The 22,707-nt window shown below is 38.1% G+C and overlaps 3 protein-coding genes and 5 non-coding genes across 16 annotated transcripts in view; 3 read left to right on the top strand and 5 right to left on the bottom strand.

The window, feature by feature from the left end:
* The window catches only part of ptk2aa (protein tyrosine kinase 2aa), a 53,571-nt gene extending 45,068 nt beyond the window's left edge, over positions 1-8,503 (top strand). For all 8 annotated transcript variants that reach the window (XM_026301186.1, XM_026301187.1, XM_026301188.1 and 5 more), the window contains 9 exons: positions 207-314; positions 816-920; positions 3,516-3,578; positions 4,141-4,180; positions 4,537-4,640; positions 6,031-6,186; positions 6,351-6,431; positions 6,736-6,821; positions 6,921-8,503. In XM_026301186.1, the coding sequence (XP_026156971.1) occupies positions 207-314; positions 816-920; positions 3,516-3,578; positions 4,141-4,180; positions 4,537-4,640; positions 6,031-6,186; positions 6,351-6,431; positions 6,736-6,821; positions 6,921-7,047 (870 nt within the window). In that variant the 3' untranslated portion in view covers positions 7,048-8,503. The remainder of the gene's footprint in view (positions 1-206; positions 315-815; positions 921-3,515; positions 3,579-4,140; positions 4,181-4,536; positions 4,641-6,030; positions 6,187-6,350; positions 6,432-6,735; positions 6,822-6,920) is intronic.
* Positions 8,504-9,393: 890 nt separating this feature from the next.
* Positions 9,394-9,466, bottom strand: trnav-cac (transfer RNA valine (anticodon CAC)). Its single transcript has one exon. It is a non-coding gene; the product is annotated as a tRNA-Val (tRNA).
* Positions 9,467-10,295: 829 nt separating this feature from the next.
* Positions 10,296-11,951, bottom strand: rplp1 (ribosomal protein lateral stalk subunit P1). Its single transcript, XM_026300364.2, has 4 exons — positions 11,729-11,951; positions 11,006-11,080; positions 10,688-10,799; positions 10,296-10,423 (listed from the first exon to the last, which is right to left on the bottom strand). Exons 1-4 carry the CDS (start codon positions 11,798-11,800, stop codon positions 10,341-10,343), a joined length of 342 nt encoding a protein of 113 aa, XP_026156149.1. The 5' UTR covers positions 11,801-11,951; the 3' UTR covers positions 10,296-10,340.
* Positions 11,952-12,410: 459 nt separating this feature from the next.
* clptm1l (CLPTM1 like) lies at positions 12,411-20,204 on the bottom strand. Of its 2 annotated transcripts, none has more exons than XM_026300808.1 (18): positions 19,937-20,204; positions 19,242-19,462; positions 18,988-19,082; positions 18,310-18,499; positions 17,780-17,979; positions 17,488-17,566; positions 17,066-17,183; positions 16,856-16,950; positions 16,493-16,577; positions 16,230-16,333; positions 15,914-15,979; positions 15,680-15,730; positions 15,492-15,574; positions 15,346-15,380; positions 15,145-15,200; positions 14,832-14,876; positions 14,467-14,582; positions 12,411-14,365 (listed from the first exon to the last, which is right to left on the bottom strand). In XM_026300808.1, exons 2-18 carry the CDS (start codon positions 19,404-19,406, stop codon positions 14,281-14,283), a joined length of 1,668 nt encoding a protein of 555 aa, XP_026156593.1. In that variant the 5' UTR covers positions 19,407-19,462; positions 19,937-20,204; the 3' UTR covers positions 12,411-14,280. The 2 variants fall into 2 exon arrangements, with proteins under 2 accessions (XP_026156593.1, XP_026156592.1); XM_026300807.1 differs by having other exon boundaries at positions 19,954-20,204.
* Positions 20,205-20,982: 778 nt separating this feature from the next.
* Positions 20,983-21,054, bottom strand: trnah-gug (transfer RNA histidin (anticodon GUG)). The gene has a single exon. It is a non-coding gene; the product is annotated as a tRNA-His (tRNA).
* A 413-nt stretch (positions 21,055-21,467) lies between these two features.
* Positions 21,468-21,539, bottom strand: trnah-gug (transfer RNA histidin (anticodon GUG)). The gene has a single exon. It is a non-coding gene; the product is annotated as a tRNA-His (tRNA).
* Positions 21,540-22,185: 646 nt separating this feature from the next.
* On the top strand, positions 22,186-22,257 carry trnah-gug (transfer RNA histidin (anticodon GUG)). Its single transcript has one exon. It is a non-coding gene; the product is annotated as a tRNA-His (tRNA).
* A 181-nt stretch (positions 22,258-22,438) lies between these two features.
* trnah-gug (transfer RNA histidin (anticodon GUG)) lies at positions 22,439-22,510 on the top strand. Its single transcript has one exon. It is a non-coding gene; the product is annotated as a tRNA-His (tRNA).
* Positions 22,511-22,707: the final 197 nt, after the last annotated feature.

Below are 22,707 nucleotides of genomic sequence, written 5' to 3'. Positions count from 1 at the left end.
GTGAAATAAATGCTATGCTGCACAGTTGTCATTCAAAAATGCATTTAAACAGTGGCTTAATCAGTGGGTGTCATTTCCTCTTTTTCATATGCACATTAAATCTTGTACTGTGTAGAAATGCCAAGGAAGACATGTAAAGCACAAGGAATATTGGGCTATTGTTATTGTTCACAATTTGTTCTCTCTGTCTGTCTGTGTACGTCCAGCCATCAGCCCATGGTGGTGTAGGAGGAGTAGGAGTCAGCTACCCCCTTTCTGATTCCTGGAATCAACACAGACCAGAACATACTGCACTGTGGAGCCCAAACATGGAGGTACACACACCCACAAATATAAACTGCATGCATTCACAAATAGTTTCAGATAGGACATTTGACAAAGAGTGGGCACTCAAATTACATCTGTTATTATTTAGCAAAAAATGATGAGAACAGATATTTTAAAGTTTTCTGTCCCTTCTGTTACCGATCTGACCCACATGTGCCACAGTGTGCTGGAATTTTCTGTTGAGCTTTCACCTCAATCTCCAGCTTCCAATCAGACACCTGGAAACCTCTAGCAATTAAAATAACTAATACGGAAAGTAGTTGTTTAATACCTACATACAGATTTAAGATTATTGAAAATGCTAGACAGTTATTTATAGCAAATAAAAATGACTAAGGAAATCATATAGCTGTCCTGAACCTATTTTTCCTATTTTTACTTTACAAATAACTGACTTAATAATGTATTTATATAGTAATTATATAGTATGACTCAGTGTTAAAGGAAAATATCAAGAATGTATATTTCAGTATCTGTTCTTTCTACAGGACACTGGATGTGGAGGTCAAGCTATGATGGAGGAGAGGCTGATGATGCAGCAACAACAGATGGAGGATGACCAGCGGTGGTTGGAACAGGAGGAGAGCTTCATGGTAAACACACACAGACACAAACACACAAACAAAAGCACAGAGCAATTCATACAGGCCAAGTTTTTAGTTTTTTGTTTCTTCTGTGGACAACGGCCATACTATGATTAAAATCCATCCATCCATCCATCCATTTTCTATACCCGCTTTTCCTGGCTCAGGGTCACGGGGATCTGCTGGAGCCTATCCCTACTATGATTAAAATCTTCTTCAAAAATAAATAAAATTTTTTTTTTTTAACTGTCACCTCCCCACTTAGCTTGATGGATGAAGAAACTCACTCCCTGTTTATCAGCTCATGGTGGTTTATTTCTGTTAGGCTGCGGGATGCTGTTGATTTAGCACATGTACGTGCGAGACAAATATCAGCAAACAAGAGAAGATGTGTTTAAGTTATTGTCTTCAAAGAGATTCAAGATATTGTACAGAAATATAAACACTTAAACATGTTATGTAACAAAATAATTGTCATATTGATCCGAACTGCTACATGTTGTAAAGTGTCATACCGTTTGGTAGCTGTGCAGTATAGATCAAACAAAGAAAGACAAATAGTTACATTTGGTCTGCACTTGTCTTCTTACAGTATTAAAACCCGTTTGTGTGTATCATCGTCAGCAGATGAACTGAGGAATATCTTGAGATCATTGAACTGGCTTAACTGTGCTTGATTTATCTCATCAGACACGGAAACATCCTTAAAAGGAGCCAAATCCCTGCTTTTGAAAAACAAGTCTGTTTTTCTTCTCTCTTCAGGTCAGGTTGTTTTTCCTCCTGCCTTGATGGACTATCTTCTTTTTTGAGCCAGGAGAGACAAAGAGAAAAACACTAGAGAGGAGTATAGGATGCTGGGAGAATCTTTCTTCCTTTTTACTGATATGTCTAGTTATCTTTGCTTATTTATTACCTTATAGGACAGGAAACCTCCCAGGACAGACGTGGTCCACTAAATTGCTGATATCTTGTTTTTTGTAACCACAGATTTTTGCCCATCTTAGCAAAATAAAATAAAATTACATTCGCATTTTTATCTCTTTATTTGGCTCTTTGTATTATTCTAAGTTCGGGCCTAGGTCTTTAATGTTATTGAACTTTAATGGCAAAGAGCAGCTGTTTACACTGTGTGTGCTGTGCCTCTTTTCCAAGTGTTTCCTTATAACACATTTAGCAGGAAAAACCTGAAGAAACCTTCTGTCCTATGTCAGTTACTCCCTCAGAATCTAATTTCAGGAAGGAATGAGGCAAATAGGATTTTTAACCTTGACCCAAATGAGGGATGGATTAAGTAAAATGGAGCTGAACTAATTTAGAATGTGTGCTGGAATATTATATGGCAGAAGTAATGAAAGAGAATTTCTGTGGGTGAAGGCAAGTAAACTTTGCAATAAATGGAAAGATGTTTAACAGAAAAAGGGAAGGCAAAGAAAGGGAAGTGAGGACTGAAAAGAAGGAGATGAAAGTTTGTGAGGAGGGAATGAGTAGAGGACAGAAGGAGGGAGAAAGGAAGTGGGATTGGCAAGGGCTAAGGAGAGGGAGGAATGAATGAGGAGAGAGAGAGAGAAGGAAAAGGGAAACGGAGATGGAAAGAGTGGGAGGGAGAAACACACTGGAGAAGAGAAAGAGGAGAGTGAGGCAGTTGGATCTTTTCTCTTTAGGATTTTGTCTTTGTGGCTCAGTGGAGCTTTTCCTACTCCGGAAAAACTTTTGCTCCCTCTCTCCTTACCTCCCCCTCCATTCTTCCCTGACTCAATTTTTCTGTCTTTGTCATTTCATGTTTCTCAGTCTCTGCAAACAGATTTTCTCTTTTTCTCTGCCTGGACTCTTTCTCCTTCAAATTTTTCAGTCTCTCTTTCTTTCTGTAACTTAAGTTTCCTTCGCTTCCATCTTTGTGATACATTCTGTCCTTATCTCCACCCTTCTTTCGATGGCCTCCACTCTTTGCTTTCTTCCTCTCGTGTTCTTCAGGAACTATTCTCCCAGGATGCATCTCTTCAAGGCATGCTTCACCAAAACGGTACCTAAACTGAGGGAGGACAGGAGCGGCAGTAGCTGTAACTTGGTTTTTTGGTGCAGATGTGAACGGTCTTATAGTTAATCGTTTCTTTGGGGGTTTATGTTGTGGACAAAGTGAAGTGCAGCTTTGATTGGATCTTTCTTATTTCCTTACTGTTTCATGATAGTAATAATTAATTGATGTTTTGTGGGCTAATGGACAGAAAGAGAAGAGAAGCGACTACAAAATATTCTTAATGGCTAAACTGCATTTATTTAGGAAAAGAAACTACTGGTATATTGGCTATTTACCTGCAGTTGTTTGTTGTATAAATTGCAGGTGACTGGATAACTGTTTCCTTATTTTGTTGGTGTTTTATGTTTTTTAATTTGTGAAGGTTCATGTTTTTTTTTTTTTTTTAATTGGAGTGTTGTAGAGTATAAAACATGAATTATTTAGAATCAAAACTTTACTTATTTAGTTTAATTTTATTTAAATGATAAACCCTAACTACCTGGAAAAACACAGATTTTGTACAGAAATGAAAATTGCTTTTATGTTTGTAGTTATTCCATTATATTTGAGCCTCTGTCTCTTCCCTGCAGAAGGCAGAGTCCAGAAACAGCAGAGGAAGCAGCGACAGAGAGGACGGCATACTACAAGCACCGGTCAGTCGCTGTGTGTGTGTGTGTGTGCATATTGTTGAGTGGTTAAAGGAGAGAAAAGCGGGAGACAATAAAAATGCAGTACAGAAATAGCAAAAAAGCATAAAGACTAAAGGAAAGCGTTAGGCAGAGAGAAGCATTCAGCCCAAATGACAAAGAAGTAATGGGGCTGGATAAGGAGAGAAACTGTGCCAAAGCGCACTACCTACACAGCAACCACATGACCACAGAAGGCTCATGGGAACTTTAAACCCAGAACCATTATGCTGTCTTACTTTAAACAGTGATGTCCTAAAGAAAATTCTAAGCATTACCATGATTATTACACGCTGTATCAACTGCAGTTGTAGCTATATAATGACATTGCTGACATTGACTTTGTACACAATAGCAATGGCATTAACAGTTTTTCCTAAATTCACAGTGAAATTGTTATTCTGTGAAACTACACAGCAGGATTCTAAATATTGAAATAATTTGTCTAATATTTGATTATCCATTGCTTGAAAATGTGATATAACATAATAAAAGCCGTCAAGCATTAATTGACTGTGTGTTTGCACAGGGTGGAAGCCAGCATATCTACCAGCCTGTAGGAAAACCTGGTAAGAAGTCATATAATCACAACGGTCCATACCAAGTAGTTAGTCTTTTTAACAGAGTAACAAACTGTAAAATGATCTGCTCCATAAGTAATATTTTTTTTATCTGCAAATAATTAACAAACTACAGTACAGCTGCATAAAGTACAATATTTCCCTCTGAAATGTAGTGTAGCGATTTAAAGTTGCATCAGTTGTGGATGATAAAAGAATAAGTACCTCCAAATTCTACTTAAGTATAGTAATTTCACCACGTTGTTTTCCACCACTCCATACCAGAATAATGTACCTAGTAATGTGCCTCCTAATTATAATGCTAGAATAGCCCATATTAATGATATTAGCATACTCTTTTCCAGAACATGTAGCTCCTCCTAAAAAACCGCCCCGTCCTGGAGCTCCAGGTCACCTGGTCAACCTGACAGGTCTGTGCCCAGTGGACAGCTACAACGAGGGGGTCAAGGTATACACATGGACACATACATACACAGACATAAATAACATTATAAGTTTAAAAATGATCAGAAGTAGCTGATTAAGATTATTTTCGTGAACAAAATTCCTTCATTATGGTCTTATTTGGCCTCTTACACCTGGAAGTCTGGTAGTTCTGTATTTTATTGGATTAATCTTGCATGCTTGATTTGGACATTCCCACTGTCATACAATTTTTGATTTGACTTGTAAACTATCTGGCATTATGCTGAGGGGTTGCATGCTGCACAATGTCATGTCTTGCCTGTGGTTGGCTTTGGCCTAATGCGCTGTCCCTCTTTTCTCTCTCTTTATGCCCCTGCTGTCCTTGTATCACTGAAACACCATTTTGTTCATATTCCATTTTCTGTTTTTCTGCCCTGTTACTCCATCCATACATCCACCAATCCATCTGCCAAACACGTTCCCCTCTTTTGCACCTTCCAATCCCCTTCAACCTCTTCCCTGTCAAATGCACACCCCCCTCTCTCCCTTCTCTTCAACCTCCCAATAGCCGTGGAGGGTAAGCAGATCTGTGTGTGTATGTTAACAGTACCTAGATTTAGTTAGCTCCTGGTTTTTGTCAGTTTGCAGAGAAGCTTGATGAAGCTTTCTTCATATTTGTCTATTTATTTTTCTTCACCAGAGATGGAAAAACAAGAAAAACTGGAAAGAAAAAAAACGGCGTTATTCCACCAGTTGGCATTAATAGTAATAGGTGCCACTGGTTACATTCTAATGACCCACTGGTTATATTTGGCTCATGTTAGCAATATTTGTATCATGATAATTACAAGTTTGCACAAGTTCAAGAAATAGTTCTGGTGAAGAAAAAGACTGAAATGTCACCACAAATGTTTTAGGAGAGATTAGTAGAAGTGAAGTAGACTGATCATTGTGTGTCTGCCATCATTAGAAGGATGTTAGGTTAGCTTCTGTCATTAACTGGTTATAGATCATTCTGCACTAACAATCTACACACTGGTCTGTCACAGTAGGAAGGCCACCCTGGCTAGTATGTAGGTAGAAATGCATGTGGACAGTTAAAGCCAGGGCTGCCTAAGAGGTTGTTTATGTATGTGTGTGAGAGAAAGTGAGTGAATATGGGTGTGTAAAGATTGAACTCAGTGTTGAGTTTTTGTGTAGGCATGTGCTGCCTCCTAGTGTTGTACCTGCACAACTGCAGTCACCTATGTTGACCCTGGCTAAATAAAGGGCTGTTTTCTCTTTAAGAATTTCAATTTATTCTTTCTTAAAAATCACATTTGTAAGAAGTGTGCTAAAAGAAAATTAAGGAACTTTTCAAAAGACATTTACTTTAAAAAAAAAAAAAAAAGAGTCAAATTTCTCATTGGCTTATTCTCTCTTCCCTGATTCAGCTGCAGCCTCAGGAGATCAGCCCGCCTCCCACCGCCAACTTGGATCGTTCTAACGACAAAGTTTATGAGAATGTGACAGGACTAGTTAAAGCTGTGATTGAAATGTCCAACAGGATTCAGCCTGCGGCTCCAGAGGAGTACATCCCAATGGTCAAGGTAATATTTACATTAAGTCTCTGAAATTAAAAGGTCAGCTTAGTCTGTTTAGCTTGTAAGTAGCTTGTAAGTTAGCGTAGCTTTCATAGTTGCATCAAAATGGGTTAAAAGGTGTGTGTTGAAAAGACTGATGCTGAGGACTGTTTTTGTGCTTGTATTTACAGGAGGTGGGTCTGGCCCTGAGGACTCTACTAGCGACAGTGGATGAGACAATTCCTGTGTTGCCAGCCAGCACACATAGAGAGGTAAACACACATTGACATACATGGAAGTTGAAAACACAAAAGAAATCTCATGATGTTATTATGACTGCAAAAAAATCTGATAGTGGGTTACAGTCCCACCAGTATAGGTGAACCTTTAATCACCAGAATATTCTTTTGATTTTGAAGAATAACTAAGACCTAACACTAGAGCCCAAGAAGTTAATATGGATCTGTTCTCTTTTCTTGAAATAAAGAAGAAAGAAATTCACATGGTAAAGGTTCATCTTCCTGAACATGGGGTTAAAATAGTAATTTTGAATGTGTTGCTTGTTTGTTATAACAGATTGAGATGGCACAGAAGTTGTTAAATTCAGATCTAGCAGAGTTAATAGCAAAGATGAAACTGGCTCAACAGTATGTCATGACAAGGTTGGTACAAATAGCTGCTATATGTATCCACAAATTTTCACAATTTGTTTATATTTAAACAAACGGCCACATAATAATTGTTTTCTGTTTTCTGGACAGTTTACAAAAGGACTATAAGAAACAGATGCTAATGGCAGCTCACGCCCTCGCTGTTGACGCCAAGAACTTGCTGGATGTCATCGACCAATCACGACTCAAGATGATCACCCAGACCCGCCCACATTAGTTACGTTTCCAGTCAAGGCTGACGGGAGCATGGCCAGGAGTTTCTGTTGCTATGGAAACGGAGTGTAGTATCTCTTAGCCATCTCTTAGAGGAGATTTGATGGATATCTGATGGATCGATGACAAAATGAACTGATGGACAGCAGACATGACTCAAACAATCAGCTCTCTCTTCGCCTCCTTCAAACATTCAATGCTTCCTTTTCTCTCTGGCAACAGCCATCTTTTGATCAATATTGTGTTGTTTTGTCCTGTTGTTGCATATTTACTTTGTTTTAAGCCAGACTCTTCTCTCCTATCATTTACCCTCAAAAATCATCTGTTACTACATTTACATTTTTAAAGAAAACAAATCAAGCAGAGGTTTCAGAGGTTTGTTTGAAGGACTGCAGAGGCATTTTGGTGGATGGATGCACCAAAATGTGCCACATAAACACAAGACTAATACACTCCACATATGCAGGATGTAACAACTGGAACTGAAGAGCCAGAATGAGGAGGATAATGAAGATGATTTGATAATGTTGTTGTTTAACCATGCTTTTATATCATTATTAATTATTATATATATTACTATTTTTCAGCCTTGACTCTTACAGTATGTCTGTCAGTTTTTCAGTCTTTCTCTTGAAAATTGTGAGCAAAAACTAATGATTCACAGGACAGCTGCTCATAAATGTCCCATTTACATCTGTTTTTCATCTTCCTCTCCACAGATCTCTTTAGCTCAGGCATCAAGAAATGGCATAAAAATGAAACATGAAAGCTAGTTTGAGAAGAAACTGAATGCCTTTTTATGGAAAAATACAAAAACTGACACAGGCCACTTTTTAAGTTAACTACGTAGTAAATATACAAAGAAGCTATATTTTTAACACGTTTCTGAAACCTGTTGGTGAACAGAGTGGAGGGATGAATGGGGTAGGGTGAGGGGACAGGAGGGTGAAAAGGGGAAGAGCGGTTGTTTTAAGTTGCAGTGAAGGTGCTAATTATATATTAAGCAGCTCTGTCAAATGAACTGCACAAGACAAAACAAGGCACATTTCCCTCGAAATGCTGATAGTGCTTAACTCAGAAAATCCACAAGTTTAGCAAGTTTAGTTTAATTCTTCTAATTAAAATGTCAATAGTTAGTTTGTATTTAATGTCAGATTGTGTTGTTGCATCAGTCATGTTTTGGTTTGTTCTTTCATATTTATCTTCACATAAATGTCAAGAATATGCAGTGCAAGATATCACTTACACCCTCACTGACACATTTCCATTGGTTAAGTTGACCTAGTGTTGGATTTTCCAACTAAGTAAATTACGTCTTTTTCTTAAAGGTATATTTAGAATTTATTGTTAAAATTGTTTTTTTATTCAGGTATTTCTGTTTCATAACCAACTGACTGGATTTAAAGGTAAATGGGCCTCACTACTTATGGTTTGACAATTTCTGTCTGTATAGTTGCAACTTAAAACTAGTGAGAAATACACACCCAGGAAACACTCAAGAATGTTTTTGTTTATAGTGGGTTTGGGGGTGATAACCTGAGTTGTTCATGGGCTTAATAATTTAAAATGTTTAAATCCAACATGATTTGCTCCTCATCTCTCTTCTGTCAGTCTTCCTGTTTTTCCTTCCCTATATTTCTACATCCCTCCTGTGAATTTATTTATGCCACTTTTCCTCCTCCTGCTCTTTCACTGCCTGATTTCCATTTGTCCTTCTCTTACCCATCCCTCCATCAGCCCTGTTTTCTTCTCTGCTCCTCCAGTTCTCTCTCCATTCCGCTGTTCCCTCTCCCCTCAGGTGAGCAGTATTCTCAGGAAGGAGTCACATGTACAGTTGCTAAACTAAGCAAATAAAACACTGTTATCATTGTGAAATAAAACTTATCTTTCCTGAGCTTTTAAAGGTTAATAGATTCATTTTTTTAAATAACATTTTTTTATTGAATTGCTGCTCCTTTCCCAGGTGTTTATCTTATAGGTAATTAACTGTGATTAACTGCAGCTGTGGACACAAGTGGATAAATGGACAGGAAGACAGATTTTTTTTTTTTTGTTTGTTTCGACTTTATTTCCTTGGGGTCCCAACAATTGCCGGTGGACTACCTACTGTCCTGCATCCAGGTAAAGCGTTCAGGTGTCGTTTTCAGTCATGAAATTCGACATTTTGTCTTGTTGTCGCTGGATAGCAGCAAAAAAGAGAAGCATAAAGTTAACGTTAATTTTCTAATTAGATGAAACCCCCATGCTAGTTTGTTTTATAATTTATTTTTATATCATTCTTATTAAGTTTGTAAATGTTTTACCTACTGTTTAGCATTTTGGACAGTAAAACTTCAAAAAGTGAAAACGATGTTTCCGCCCGGTTTCGAACCGGGGACCTTTCGCGTGTGAGGCGAACGTGATAACCACTACACTACGGAAACTTATGCTTATAGTATTTAGCCGAGTCTGTTGAAATGTATTCACTCTTGCTTGGGTACGATAACCATTTTTTTTTAAGTGTATTTCTCGTATTTTGTTAAAAACGAAACCGTAGCGTTAGTTTCCAGCAGCTCAAACCCGTAACCATATCCGTAAAAGGTTAAGCAGCTCCGTCATCTAACGTCGACAGTAATATTAAAAGACCCTGCATGTGTTTAAGTAAACGTCCTCCAATAAAGAAGGCGCCTCGATGTTTCAGACGAAAGTTCCTACAGATGGACAACAAACTTAATAGTAGGAGCAATAATTTTTATAGACCATGCAGCGGCTTCATGTACAATATGTAACTTAAATGAAACCTGTATTTATATTATTCGTGATGTTTGTCAAGCTCTATGTTGGCACTTCAGGTTTTAGGTTCCTCAGCTTGGTAATGTTTCTTCCATAGTCCCTGATGCTTCTCGTAGAGGCAGTTATGTCTGTCTGCCTACACTTTAGGAAAATATGGCCTTTTGTCCTGAAATAACCTTTTGAGTCTAAAATACTAAAACTTCAGAATCAGCTCTCAATCATCTTCCTGTTGACCTCAGCACTCATGTCCATTTACTTCTTACTCACAGTCTTAATATTCACAAGCATCTGATAAAACAAGTGTGAGATAACCTCCAATTTAAAGCTTGTCCAGAGCTCTCCCTCTTCAAACTGAGCTCATCAGGTTGCCTGCTTCTCACAGGCAGGTGGACAAACAGTTACATATAGGATTGAAATCATCACAAATCATAAAAGGGTCCTGAAGTTAGTTTTCGTCAGTCATGAAGTCAGACAAGCAACTCATGTTTTCTGTATTTTTATTGTTTTGTTACAAAAACAGCTGTTTTAATCAAAGAGACCGAAGCCCATGTCGTCATCTGACTCCTCGGACTCTTCCTTCTTCTCCTCTTTCTTCTCTTCCTCCTTGGCTGCAGGGGCAACAGGATGATGTATGATTTTAAAAAGTTATACTTTATAAAATATAGTTTATAGTTATACATGTATTCAAGCATTAGGAGATTTCTAACAACTGACACATGGCCACAAAGCTGTGATCAATTATTTACAGGGTAGGCAGCATCACATTTCAAAAGCCAGTGTCAGTCTATAATGTTGGTTTAGTAAAAATGACAAATTTAAGTTCACTTCAAATAAAGCACCTCTAAATTACAAAATATGAAATGGCTAGTTACCTGGTGCCTCTCCTGCAGCAGCAGTCACTCCAGCAGCTGGGGCTCCAGCAGGAGCACCACCTCCAGCTCCAACATTGCAGATCAGACTGCCGATGTCGATGCTGGACAGAGCCTAAAGCGCAAAACATTCAGTGGTCAGTGTCATGTCTTTTACAGGTTTGTTCTCTTGTGGGTGACGGACAATCCTGGATAACTAAATGCTTAACACTAAACTAAAGATGATTAGTGTAGACCCAGAGTTACTGAAAATATTTAAGAAAAGAGCACAGACCACATTTAAATCCTGCATGTCACAGTTTGTCACATTATTTCCCTCACCTTGGCAAAGAGACTTGGCCAGAAAGGCTCCACAGTGACTCCAGCAGCCTTGATCAGAGCAATCAGCTTGTCCTCCTGCACAGACACAAAACAGTGATTGTTACAAATACTCGTTCCCAGAAATTAGTGCAGTTTTCACTCACACTGATGTCATGCTGCACCCACGTGTACCAAAACTACCAGGATAGTGTAAAGTTACACAGCAACTGAAGCGTCCGGATGAGTAAATCGGACAAAACATAACCTATTTTAAAAAAAAACGTAGTGACGCATTGTAAGTGACTACATTTATACCGTTGTAATCCTCGTAAGAACGTGGTGCGCTGTTACAGTTTCATTAGCTTAGCATTAGCTAGCACCTGTCACTGAAGTAGCAACTCAGATGTTTAGAGATAACGTTACTTGAGATGAACAGCGAGTGAAAACACCCAACAGCCACATGTTGTAGATGCAGGTCATGGGTCTCGAACCACAGACGTGAGCTGTCCTGATACGACACATGTGGCCTAATGATGCAAACAAGTAACGTTACCGCCATTTTGGCCGGTAGAAAGACTGTTTTGGTTCCTGCGCTTAAACACACATTTAAAGCCATTTTACACCCGTAGGTTATCAGCGTCCTCACTTTCTCAGTTACGTTATTTTGATTGTGTTACATCTGTTCGATACTCTTGAGCAGCCGCTTATGAGATGTGAGCTGCGGGGACAAGCCGGGACACTTACGGTGACGGTGACCTCATCGTCGTGGAGGATCAGAGCGGAGTAAATACAGGCGAGCTCGGATACAGAAGCCATTGTAGATGTTAGATTTTAGATCTGCGGCGTCGGATGCCTAAATTTGACGGTGCTAGTCGCCGGATTGCGGGCCTTAGCTTCAGTTGAAGGACCAAGCACCTTAGGCACGTTAACTTCCTACAGCGGAAAAGGAAAGGGGGAGGGCGGGAGCTGCGAATATATACTTTGCGTCAGGGATGCGTGACTCATACGTCAGCACGCACACAAAGTAACGAGATGCGTATGCGTATTAAACTTGATTCGCTTTCATTTCAACACTTGAGCAGCTCCCACTTTGTTTCTCTAATCATAAATATATTTTCTACTAAATTATATGAAACATGACATTTGTCCATTTGCCGCAGATATAAACGTCACTTTTTATATCAGTGATTATTTGCTTTTAAGTATTAAAACATTTGTTTCAGCCCAGAAATAAAATGTATGCATAAAGTAAGCTTGCTGTAATACCACACAAACGTCTGAAAATTTGAACAACAAATGTTAGTCTGTGCACTAAAAATATATGTAACTTGCAAGCCTGCGTGCTGTTATCACTTAGAATCAAAGTTGTTTTATGTTCATGTAGAGAAGAAAAAAACGCCCAAAGGTTTGAAATCTGCCGCAAATGCCATGTTCAGTCAGTCAATTTTATTTCTTCTCAATCAAAAACACAAACATTACAATAGGTAAAACAATTACAAGACACAAATCTCTTCTGCCTACACAAGAAATAAAACTCCGATCTTTGCGCACTGATGTAATGTATCTTGACAGGCCAATTCAGAGTCTTTCAATTTAAAACAGAAAATAATAGAACTATGGCAGATAACTCAAAATGTGACTATAAATTCAGATGTGGTAATACTTTCCTCAAGTCTCACCATTTACTTTTTTCCCCAACAATGTCAGTGTCTAGTTAAACCACCAGATGGACCATTTATGGTGAACATACAAAGCTCACAAATAATTCAAAGAATCATGCTCTCATTTGGCACTAACAGACTTTCTTGGCCCTGATATGTTAAAAAATACTTGAGCAGGTAAAACTACACAACCAGAATAGATGGGAATGACAGTATGGCTTTCACTGGTACCCTCCTGTGTCGTACAGTGTGAAAAGTATCATTCAACATGAGGACAGAGCAGGATTTCGAACTTCAGGCAACTTATCCCTGTTTCTATGGCAACAAATCAATTCCTTCTACTCGGCTTCTATCAGTCTGATTCATATGCATAGGTGAAAAGTACACCAGTACAGAAAACCATTAAAATTAAAGTGATGATTTGGAAATTTGTGGAATTTGTCCCATTTAAAATGTTAACTATAATGTAACTTTTGCAAATTGTTAATAGATTTTTTTGTTTTAGGTGGTGATGGTCAAGATAATTAACGTAATTTTACAGAATTCTAGAAAAAGCACTCAAATTCTGCATCAATAATATTCAATTTTAACAATACATCCTCTTATATTTAGCTACTGTGCATCTTTGCCTAATGGAGCTGTCATTTTATCCCAGTTACCAGTTTTTGACTTGTAAACAGCTTTCGCTTTAACATTAAAGCTAAAATTATAATTACACTGGGAAACAGATTGTTCCGAGGGCAGAGATGAATCAGACATGTAATAATAATAAAAAAATGTCTGAAAAAGCAAACGATGAATGCCTCATGTTAGTCACTATTACAATATTGAAACCAAAATTCATTGGCTATACAGTAGTGCTGTATTTAGTCTTTAGCCCTCTGTAGTCTCACAGGTATCTAGTGTTGACATGAAAACTTGACTTTCAATCATCAGTCAGTCCTGGTTGTGATATGTTTTGGAGCTGGATTATATAGTTTTCATGAATGGAACCTAACAATTGAGCCAAGCGGCTCTTATTTTATAGTTCCTAGATGCACTGTATTTGCAGAGCCAAAGCAAGAAATCAGGCATAAAGTAGACAACCAGTGATGTTAACAGAATGAGTCATGCCACCAGAAAATAAAGGTGGCTGGTTTTGTGTACTGATGTGATGTTTGATAAAAAGGAAGAGCAGAATTTGGGGCCTGAGAATGTGTGAATTTGCCACCAAAATTATCCGTAGTATTCAGAGTAGTCTTTCATATCAAACTGAGCATTAGACTCAAGTAGGTTGGGAGCAGGCTGTCGGCCGCTGTCACCAGTCACAGATTTTTCCTGCTTGTTGCATCACCTTGAATAGGGTTATAGATTAAGCTTATTAATCCTCCCTACTGGTCACACATTAGAAAACAAAACATTTCCAAACTGCAAAAAGCAGATGTTGAACTTTCAACACTTTGCACTTTGGGTCAGGGTAAAAAGTCAAGAACCACAGATGTTGATGCACCTGTTCCATTTAGTTCATTCTATCCAGGTGCATCTGGACCATTAAACCAGTTTAGCTGATACCAGATGAGATCAGTGGAAACCACTGGACAGAAGACAACACCTGCAGATACCATATCATGGAAGCCAACATTTTGTCTCTCCTCTCTAGTCCTTGTGTTTCTTCCCTTTAGGTCTTTCATCATAAGAAACCCCATATTCATTCACTCTTGTCTTGTCCACTGGGTAGAGCCTGGGGAGGAACAGAGGCAGAGACTCAGATTAGACAGTTGCTGAGTATGTTTTGCTGGTGACTTTTCAAATGACAGTGTGTGTGTGTGTGTGTCTATGTACCATCTCTGGTAGAGGTAAATGAGGAACACAACGTCATCTCTAAAACAGGCCAGTCTATGAGATGTTGGCATGGTGATGATGAAGGCAAACACATCATCGATGAAGGTATTAAATGCCTGGTAATGATAAATTAATATCAATTAATATTCTCAAAAAAGAACTAATATATCCTTCATTAATCAAAAGCCAAAATAAATCATATATATATATAATATATATATATATATATCATATATATAAAAGATAAATTAAAAACTCTAGTAATTATCAATGTTAAATGAATTAAGTAAAATTAGTGAATGTCAAACACCTTTGACAAAACAAGAATTTTTCATCTGGCTGCCAATCTGAATTTGTGTTCTCACCTTGTACATAAAGGCTTTCCAGGGTAGGTGGGCCACAGATTTCAGCTGTTTAATGAAGAATAGAACACAATAGATTAGATGAATATTTAAAAGTCCAACATTACATCATAGTGCTTCAGTGATTTTGTTGCTTCCTAGAATTCGAAGAAATATCTGCACTATGCGCAGTCTTACTGGCCTCAGCTTATTTTTGTTTGCCAATGTCACTCTTTTGTCTCCATCAGAAACCATGTGACTCTGAATGCACTTACATTTATTCCATCCCCCATATTTAAAATATTCTGAAACATAACAGTATGTGTGGTTGACTGACCTTGTAGTTCACGAATAGTTGAGGAAGCATGAAGAGGAAGCCAAACGCATATACTCCTGTGATGATTAAAGAACATGTCGATTATTATAGATGAAATAGGAAAAAGCAATGTAACAAGAACATGAAGTAAACATATAGGAATTCTGACATGGTTTATAACGTATTCATTAATTTATTAGCTCAAAAGGTGTATTAGCTTACCATTCACCAAACTGTTGATCACCCATGAGTACCAGCTACGACAGGGAGACAGAGATAATCAGGACAGGCAGAGTTAGACACATGAGCATAATAATCTATTTATTAATAATTGTGTAGTTAAAAACTGTGCTTATTATGATGCATACCTTTTATATCTAAGGAATATCAGAGCATAAACAGCTCCTCCAATACACAGCGGGTAAAGGAGGTATGAGAGATACTTCATGGCCTACAGAGAAACACAAGGCATGTGACGGTTAGATTTGCTTATATGCTTAGTCATTGTAGAAAATATGGTTAATTGTCCACATTTGCGTGAACGTATTTGTCTTACCAGAGTGTCGTACTCTTCTGTTCTCCTCTCTGATTCATCTAATTTTCCAAACTGCCACAAAAAAATACAATTAGCACATTGTGACAAAACAAGGTTTGTTACCTCTTACAAAATGTATGTCCCATGTGCTTTTACTTCAATCCACAAATAATTCAGTAGAAACTATTACAACTAAAACGATAAAACAAAACAAAAAAACAACATATATTTAGAAGGGAATTGATGTCACTCTACCAGGAATGTTGGTTTGCCACCTTTCCAAAAAACATGAATTTTAAAGGCCTTTTTCACTTTCCATACCTGCAACAAACAGACCATTTACAAATCACAAAATATAATGCATGAATCAAACACTAAGAGTAGACCACTTTTGTTACAACTGCTGTTTTTTTTTGTTTTTTTTTTAAATAAACAAGAAAAATGTCTCATTCCGCTACAGGGAGCTTAGCACAAATTAGGAAAAGACTAAAAGTGTCGGGCAAAAAAACTTTTAAGCAAAACAAAATGCTAGACTCATCACATTTTCATTTTCCAGTATATGTGTACTTACTTCAATGAGAGAGCCAATCCCAGCAGGAATGAGAACAAGCAGACTGGTTTGCTCATCAAACAAATAGAGGAAAATCACTATGGTGCTGAAACATCGCCACAGCACTGGAAGAAGAAAAACGCACAAATACCAGTTATTTACTCATATGCATAGTGTTCAGTAGACTTTCTCAACTTTTTCATCTATTTAGCAATTGTTTTCTGTCCAACATGGTGTTTTCATTGGTTGGAATTGTGTATTGAGGTAGTTTCTGAGTTGCCTACCTGCTTTACTGGACATTCCCACCATGCTTTTTTTCTGCTTCCAGAAGCTGATGTCATTTTTGAAGGCCAGGAAGTCAAAGAGGAGCTAAAAAAAATAAAAAAAAAAAAGCAAAAAAAAGTTAAAATAAGATTTCTTAAAACCAGTGAAATTTGTTGAAACATCAGTTCCATGCCAATATATTATTATCGATAGACCTCAGTTGTCCTTTGTCTTTTTATTATTGAGGTGTTATATTGTATGTTTGAAATCCAAAATAAGGAAAAAAATAAGAAAACTTTAACTTGAAATGAGATCCTGTAAATCTGATTCAGTTTTATTCTCTTTTAGTGTCATAAGGTGTAGAGCTCTACATTGAGACTCACATGGAAGGCAGCTACAAAGAAGGTCAGAGCCAGGAAGTACAGGTTGGTATCCACAAAGATCCCTTTAATCTCATCAGCATCCTTCTCTGTGAAACCTGACACATACAGTACAGGATGACAGATGGACCAGATGGACAAATGTACATGGTATTAAGAGTGCATCACTTCTAAAGAGAATTGTGTTTCTGTGTGCAAGTGTAAGCAACAAACCAAACTGCTGCAGGGAGAAAACGGCGTCTTGCATGTGGATCCAGAATCGTAGTCTTCCCAGAGAGATGGAGTCATAGGAAATGGTCAGAGGGAGCTCCACAGAGGTACTGTTGATCTCCTACACAAGCACACACAAAACAAAAAAATGTCAGTTTTTCATAGTTTTATATGAATCAGAGGCACAAAGCAATTCATGTCTGAGGTCGGTAAAAACAAATCAGCAAAGGGTCTGGATCATGACCCGAGCCTTGAACCATTCAGTTTCTAAATACATGGTTGCATTTTTGTCTTAAAAAAAAAAAAAAAAAGATAAAATGACTATCAGAAACGAAAAATCTCCATTTAAAACCTGCCAATGGAAAACCACCAGACAGTCAGTTGGGGTATATTACATAACATTTGTTTTATAAATGAAAACTTACCACAAGGTCCTTGACCCGGTTGCTGAGCTCATCAACAAACAGCAGAGGTAGATAAACCATCTTCTTACCATTTTGAAATCTGAAACATTGACACAAATAAAACATCCACTGATCCAGTTTGTAGTCTGCAAAACCCTTCACTAATACCGACTGAGAAATCAGCATTTTTCTGCTTAGGGAACATGTCTACACAGGTCTACATGGCAAAATCTACCAATATATTTTGTATTTAGTATTTCAGGTAGTTTGTAAAATGCTTTTCATTTGTGTGCTTGTTTGTTCATCATCTTACACTCTGAGGTATCTGTGGACATCATTAGGCAGGTATTCTCTGTCGAATAGGAAGAGGTCACTGACAATGTTAAGTGTCAGGCGGGAACGCCAGTGGGAAACTGGGTGATCTGATGTGGAAGTGGGTCCACTGCCGGCTCCACCCCCTGCTGCTGGGTTCACGTCACGTCGTTTCCTCTGCTGGGCTTCTTCCTTCTCACCCTGTGTGATCACGTACATGACAAGTACATAAGGAAGAACTTTACTCTAAAATTAAACTGTTTCATACCTATAATGATTAAATACACACCGTATATAACAATATATTACTGATAGTTATAGAATCTAGAAATGTAAGAAGGTTTGCACACCTAATCACAGAGACATTTTCTTTAATTAAAATTTTCACACATCAGGAAAACTGCTGTTTTACCTTCTTGTGCAAACCCTCTGTTTGTACTTAAAGATCCCCCTGATGAAATAACCGTCAGCTCCTCACGCAGCTTGTTCCCATGTTTATTAAGAAAACCTGATTATTTCCAAACACAATACCTGTGTTTGATCCTCTCCAGATATCAGGGAGATTTCAGGTGGTTTAGGGACCATGTATGTGGTGAGCTGAGCAACCAAGTGGATCTGGCGTGGATCCTGCCACGGAGAGACACCAGCTTGATGGACAAATATCAGTGCATATAAAGTTCCATTATTACGGGTCTTCTTAGGAAGGGACACATTTACAATCCTGTAGGAAGAAGAGAAAGAGGAAACAGGATGAACAGAATCCATTTTATTATGGCTATACTGTGTTTTAGGGCTTGTGGATGCTTGTGTGCGCATTTTTTCAGACATTTCTTTAAAACGTGTCATGGCCTGAAAACAGAAAATATCAAGCTCCAAGATCTTAAAACTTGTCTAAAGTTCTCCAATATAATTTCCTTGTTATAATAAATTTAGACATAATTGTGAATTACATAATTTTTTAGTAATGGCTGCACTGAAGCACATTTAACATCTGTTTTAGTGCGTAGCAAATTTAATTATGTCAAGTAATTTGAATAATGCATTAACACATTGAGGCTCATTAAAGTTCAGTATTCATCAGGTATTTTACTGCTTTCAATCTGTCTTTTCAGATCTGAGAACAATTCATTACCCAGACTAATTGCAGCACTAAACTCTCTATTCTGGGAAAAATCTAAGAAGAGACTAAGAAGTGGGAGCACCACGAACCTCTCAAACTTGCTGTTGACATCAAACTTTTCCTCTTTGTGGATCAGGGTATGTCCTCCCTCAGCATTGGACTGCAGTGCAGTGTAGATACTTAGCTGTATACACACAGAGACATTAAAGAGAATATTAGATTTCTACAGTATACTACTGGCCTCTTTCCCTAGATGCCAATAAAACCAAACACAAACAACTGCAGAGAAACACACTGGAATCAAAACCGATCAATCCACCACATATCCAACCACGTTACTGACCTGTAGCTTCGGATTGCCTGCCAAGAAGGGTGTGATGCAGTTATCTCCTCTGGGGCTGTCGCAGGGCTTAGTGTACACAATCCCATACATCACCCAGCAGGTGTGGAGCACGTACACCACAAACACCCCCACGATCAGGGTGGTGAACGATGTTTTCAGAAACATGTTGCTTGACTTGGCTTGTTGACTCACTCAGCTAGCCGAGGAACAGGGCCATATGTCTGTGAGTGACGAGTCATAGAGGATTAATGTACAGTGGGATGTTTGTTTTTTTTTACTTGTAGTGGATATATATATATATATATATATATTTATAGCTGTAGTCATTAATACAAAGACAAACTTTCATTGATTGGAGCTTTTCACGATTTCCTGCTTTTCTTTCTGTTTTCTGAAATCAAACTAAATATCTTTGTGTTTTTCACTGTAATCCTTTTGAGACCATTTATTTATAAAGTCTTTCGATAGGTATAGGGTATTGCAGATGGAAAATCTGTTCTTCTGGGCCACACATCTAGATACATCAATGTTAGATGACAAGTGAACAGGCTGACACTGACACAAACCTTCCAGTCGCACTTATTTGCAGCTTTTATTTCAATGTTAAGACTCGATCTCGACGGTTTTATACGTATTTTTTTTAAAACCTCATCTTATACAGCATATATGGCATGCAATAAGAGTGAAATTCAGACCTTAGAGTCAGACCCACCGGTGTTCAATCTGACAAGCTGTCAGGACACTCTCAGCTGGATCATTGGCTGCTACTCGTCCATTGACTTTACTGCTTCTGTCCGGTTGTTAAACGCGACAACATCGTTCCTTCAAATCCCTTCAACGATTTTAGCCAAACATCTGCTGCCTGACATCGCCACTGAGCACAAACAACTATCTCCAAAAAAACTGATAGTCTTAAACGTGAGGTGGATCTATATTTCCGCCATTCATTTCCTGGTTGTTTTCTTGGACGGGATTTGTTCGGTACTAACGCGAGACTTCACGTCATCGAACTACCGTAGAAAGACTATGCTCTAACAGTGATTTAGTCCAAATAAACAGCTATTACAAATTATAATATTAAACATGTATAAGAATAATAAAGTGATTCTGGTTTATACACTGAATAATGTTCAGTATCAACAAAACACTCATCATTTCAAAGGTTTTTAGTACATTAAACTGGGTCCACCTACATTTTGGACGCTCCAGTAGCCTCCATTTACTATAAAGCTGTACTTATAAGCTACTCTTCACATTGTTAATGTAGAATATATTTAACCAATAACCTATTCTATATTATTATACACTCAGGTCATTGAATTAGGGTTAGGCCCTTACTTACCAGCTGCTGTGGTTAGGTCTATGTGCATTAATGCATGAATAATAACATGAAAAGATTATAAATATTATTAAAATGGGCCGTTCGCTTTCATGTTTTCACATTTTTGTTTTGTATTTTTATTTATGTAAGTTTCTGAATGCATTAATTTGCTGTGGAATTGTTGCTTAAACTATATAAAAACTTTTGCCTCACCACCATCTTTGCAATTATTCTTCATGATAGCCTATATATTATTTAATTACAAGGCAGTCCACTCAATCAGTTAATGCAAGAAACCCAGATAGTGTTTATTTTGGGGTGATATCAGTATCTGCTGGTACAGCTGAAAGTTTACGATGAAAGTGTCTTTTGCACGGATTTATTTAGGGCTTGTTATGTATAGGTCAGTACAAAACTTGCTGCCGTGACCCGGATTCGAACCGGGGTTGCTGCGGCCACAACGCAGAGTACTAACCACTATACGATCACGGCTGGCTACACACCTGGGTGTTGGGATGTCGTATTTTACGTGGGATTTCGATTTGAGAGGCTGCTTTTCAAAGCAAACTCCATGTTCTTGTCAAATTTCCTAAGAAACGCATAAAGCTGCCAGATGCTCATTGATCATCATTTGATCATCTTGGTACCTCTGCTCTGTCCTATCTGTTGTTGTCAACTTTTATTGTTATTTCTATATTTGCAAGTTTAACCTATTTATCAGTGTGAAACTGAAATATGTTATTTATTCTGTCCCTGCACTGCATAAGTAGAAAAATAGGAATAAACATAGACCTTTGTATTTGAGCACAGATAATGACGGTATGATAGAAGAATAACGTTGCTCCGAAGACTCCTGGTCATTTTAACGATAAGATTTATCATTCTATGTCTGTTTTAAATCTGGCTGCCGTGACCCGGAGTCGAACCGGGGTTGCTGCGGCCACAACGCAGAGTACTAACCACTATACGATCACGGCTGGTCGGGAGAACTGCCGTTTGTTAAGGTAAACACTCAAGCACATCACCACAAATTTTTATTGTAACAAAAACCTCAAAATATATGAATGACAGTTATCCTATAGTTGAACAGATGTTGATAGTAGGTCTATAACGATCCTTAATAAAAATCATTAAGTTCAGTTTAGTGAACGTCTATTTCATTCACTGAATATTGTCATGGGTCTGCCGTGATCCGGATTCGAACCGGGGTTGCTGCGGCCACAACGCAGAGTACTAACCACTATATGATCACGGCTGGCTACCCACAGCTGTGTCAAGCAACTAACTGAGCTTGATGTGCCGAGAGTGAGTGAATGACATTTTAATGGAGGATGGAGACAATAAACCAACTCCACTTTCTTTTTTCACCTCCGAGACCTTTTCTGTTACTTTGACGCACAACATCAAGCTCTTGGATTTCACATTTAGCAGCAATAACAACAATTCCTTCTGCAGAAGCTTAAATGTGCATCAAATGCGCCTCATTCCTTAACCTTTTTATTGCCTAACCAAATGCATAAAGCTGCTTTAATTCACACAGTCATTACAGGCTTTTTTTTCACAGCTCTACTTCATTAGTGCTTTTGCTTATTCTCACGTTCGTGTCATCAAGTTGAACGGCTAGCCGTGATCGTATAGTGGTTAGTACTCTGCGTTGTGGCCGCAGCAACCCCGGTTCGAATCCGGGTCACGGCAGTCGGTTTTACGAAGTTATAACGATAATTTCTTTGACATAAGATTTAATGTGCACCAAACATAGGCAATTTGTTAGAAGGGACAGATTACTACACTGTTATTGCCCAACAAAATATTTTTAACTTCTTTGATTCATACAATCTTTAGGCTATAACTACATAGAGACCAGGCTACATAGCCAGCCGTGATCGTGTAGTGGTTAGTACTCTGCGTTGTGGCCGCAGCAACCCCGGTTCGAATCCGGGTCACGGCAGACCCATGACAATATTCAGTGAATGAAATAGAAGTTCACTAAACTGAACTTAATGATTTTTATTAAGGATCGTTATAGACCTACTATCAACATCTGTTCAACTATAGGATAACTGTCATTCATATATTTTGAGGTTTTTGTTACAATAAAAATTTGTGGTGATGTGCTTGAGTGTTTACCTTAACAAACGGCAGTTC

The sequence above is a fragment of the Mastacembelus armatus genome, chromosome 11 (assembly GCF_900324485.2).
Source record: "Mastacembelus armatus chromosome 11, fMasArm1.2, whole genome shotgun sequence".
NCBI lineage: Eukaryota > Metazoa > Chordata > Actinopteri > Synbranchiformes > Mastacembelidae > Mastacembelus > Mastacembelus armatus.
This window is presented reverse-complemented; position numbering and strand designations above follow the sequence as displayed.

What these genes read in the sequence shown, in the direction of transcription:
- rplp1 (XM_026300364.2), bottom strand. Translation starts at nt 11,800, where the DNA reads ATGGCTTCTGTATCCGAGCTCGCCTGTATTTACTCCGCTCTGATCCTC. An exon ending in ACGATGAGGTCACCGTCACC is followed by an intron (nt 11,081 to 11,728) that starts GTAAGTGTCCCG and finishes GTGTCTGTGCAG; the next exon opens with GAGGACAAGCTGATTGCTCT. An exon ending in GGCCAAGTCTCTTTGCCAAG is followed by an intron (nt 10,800 to 11,005) that starts GTGAGGGAAATA and finishes TTTGCGCTTTAG; the next exon opens with GCTCTGTCCAGCATCGACAT.
- clptm1l (XM_026300808.1), bottom strand. Translation starts at nt 19,406, where the DNA reads ATGTTTCTGAAAACATCGTTCACCACCCTGATCGTGGGGGTGTTTGTG. An exon ending in GTCAACAGCAAGTTTGAGAG is followed by an intron (nt 18,500 to 18,987) that starts GTTCGTGGTGCT and finishes TTCTTCCTACAG; the next exon opens with GATTGTAAATGTGTCCCTTC. An exon ending in GATCAACAGTTTGGTGAATG is followed by an intron (nt 15,201 to 15,345) that starts GTAAGCTAATAC and finishes TAATCATCACAG; the next exon opens with GAGTATATGCGTTTGGCTTC.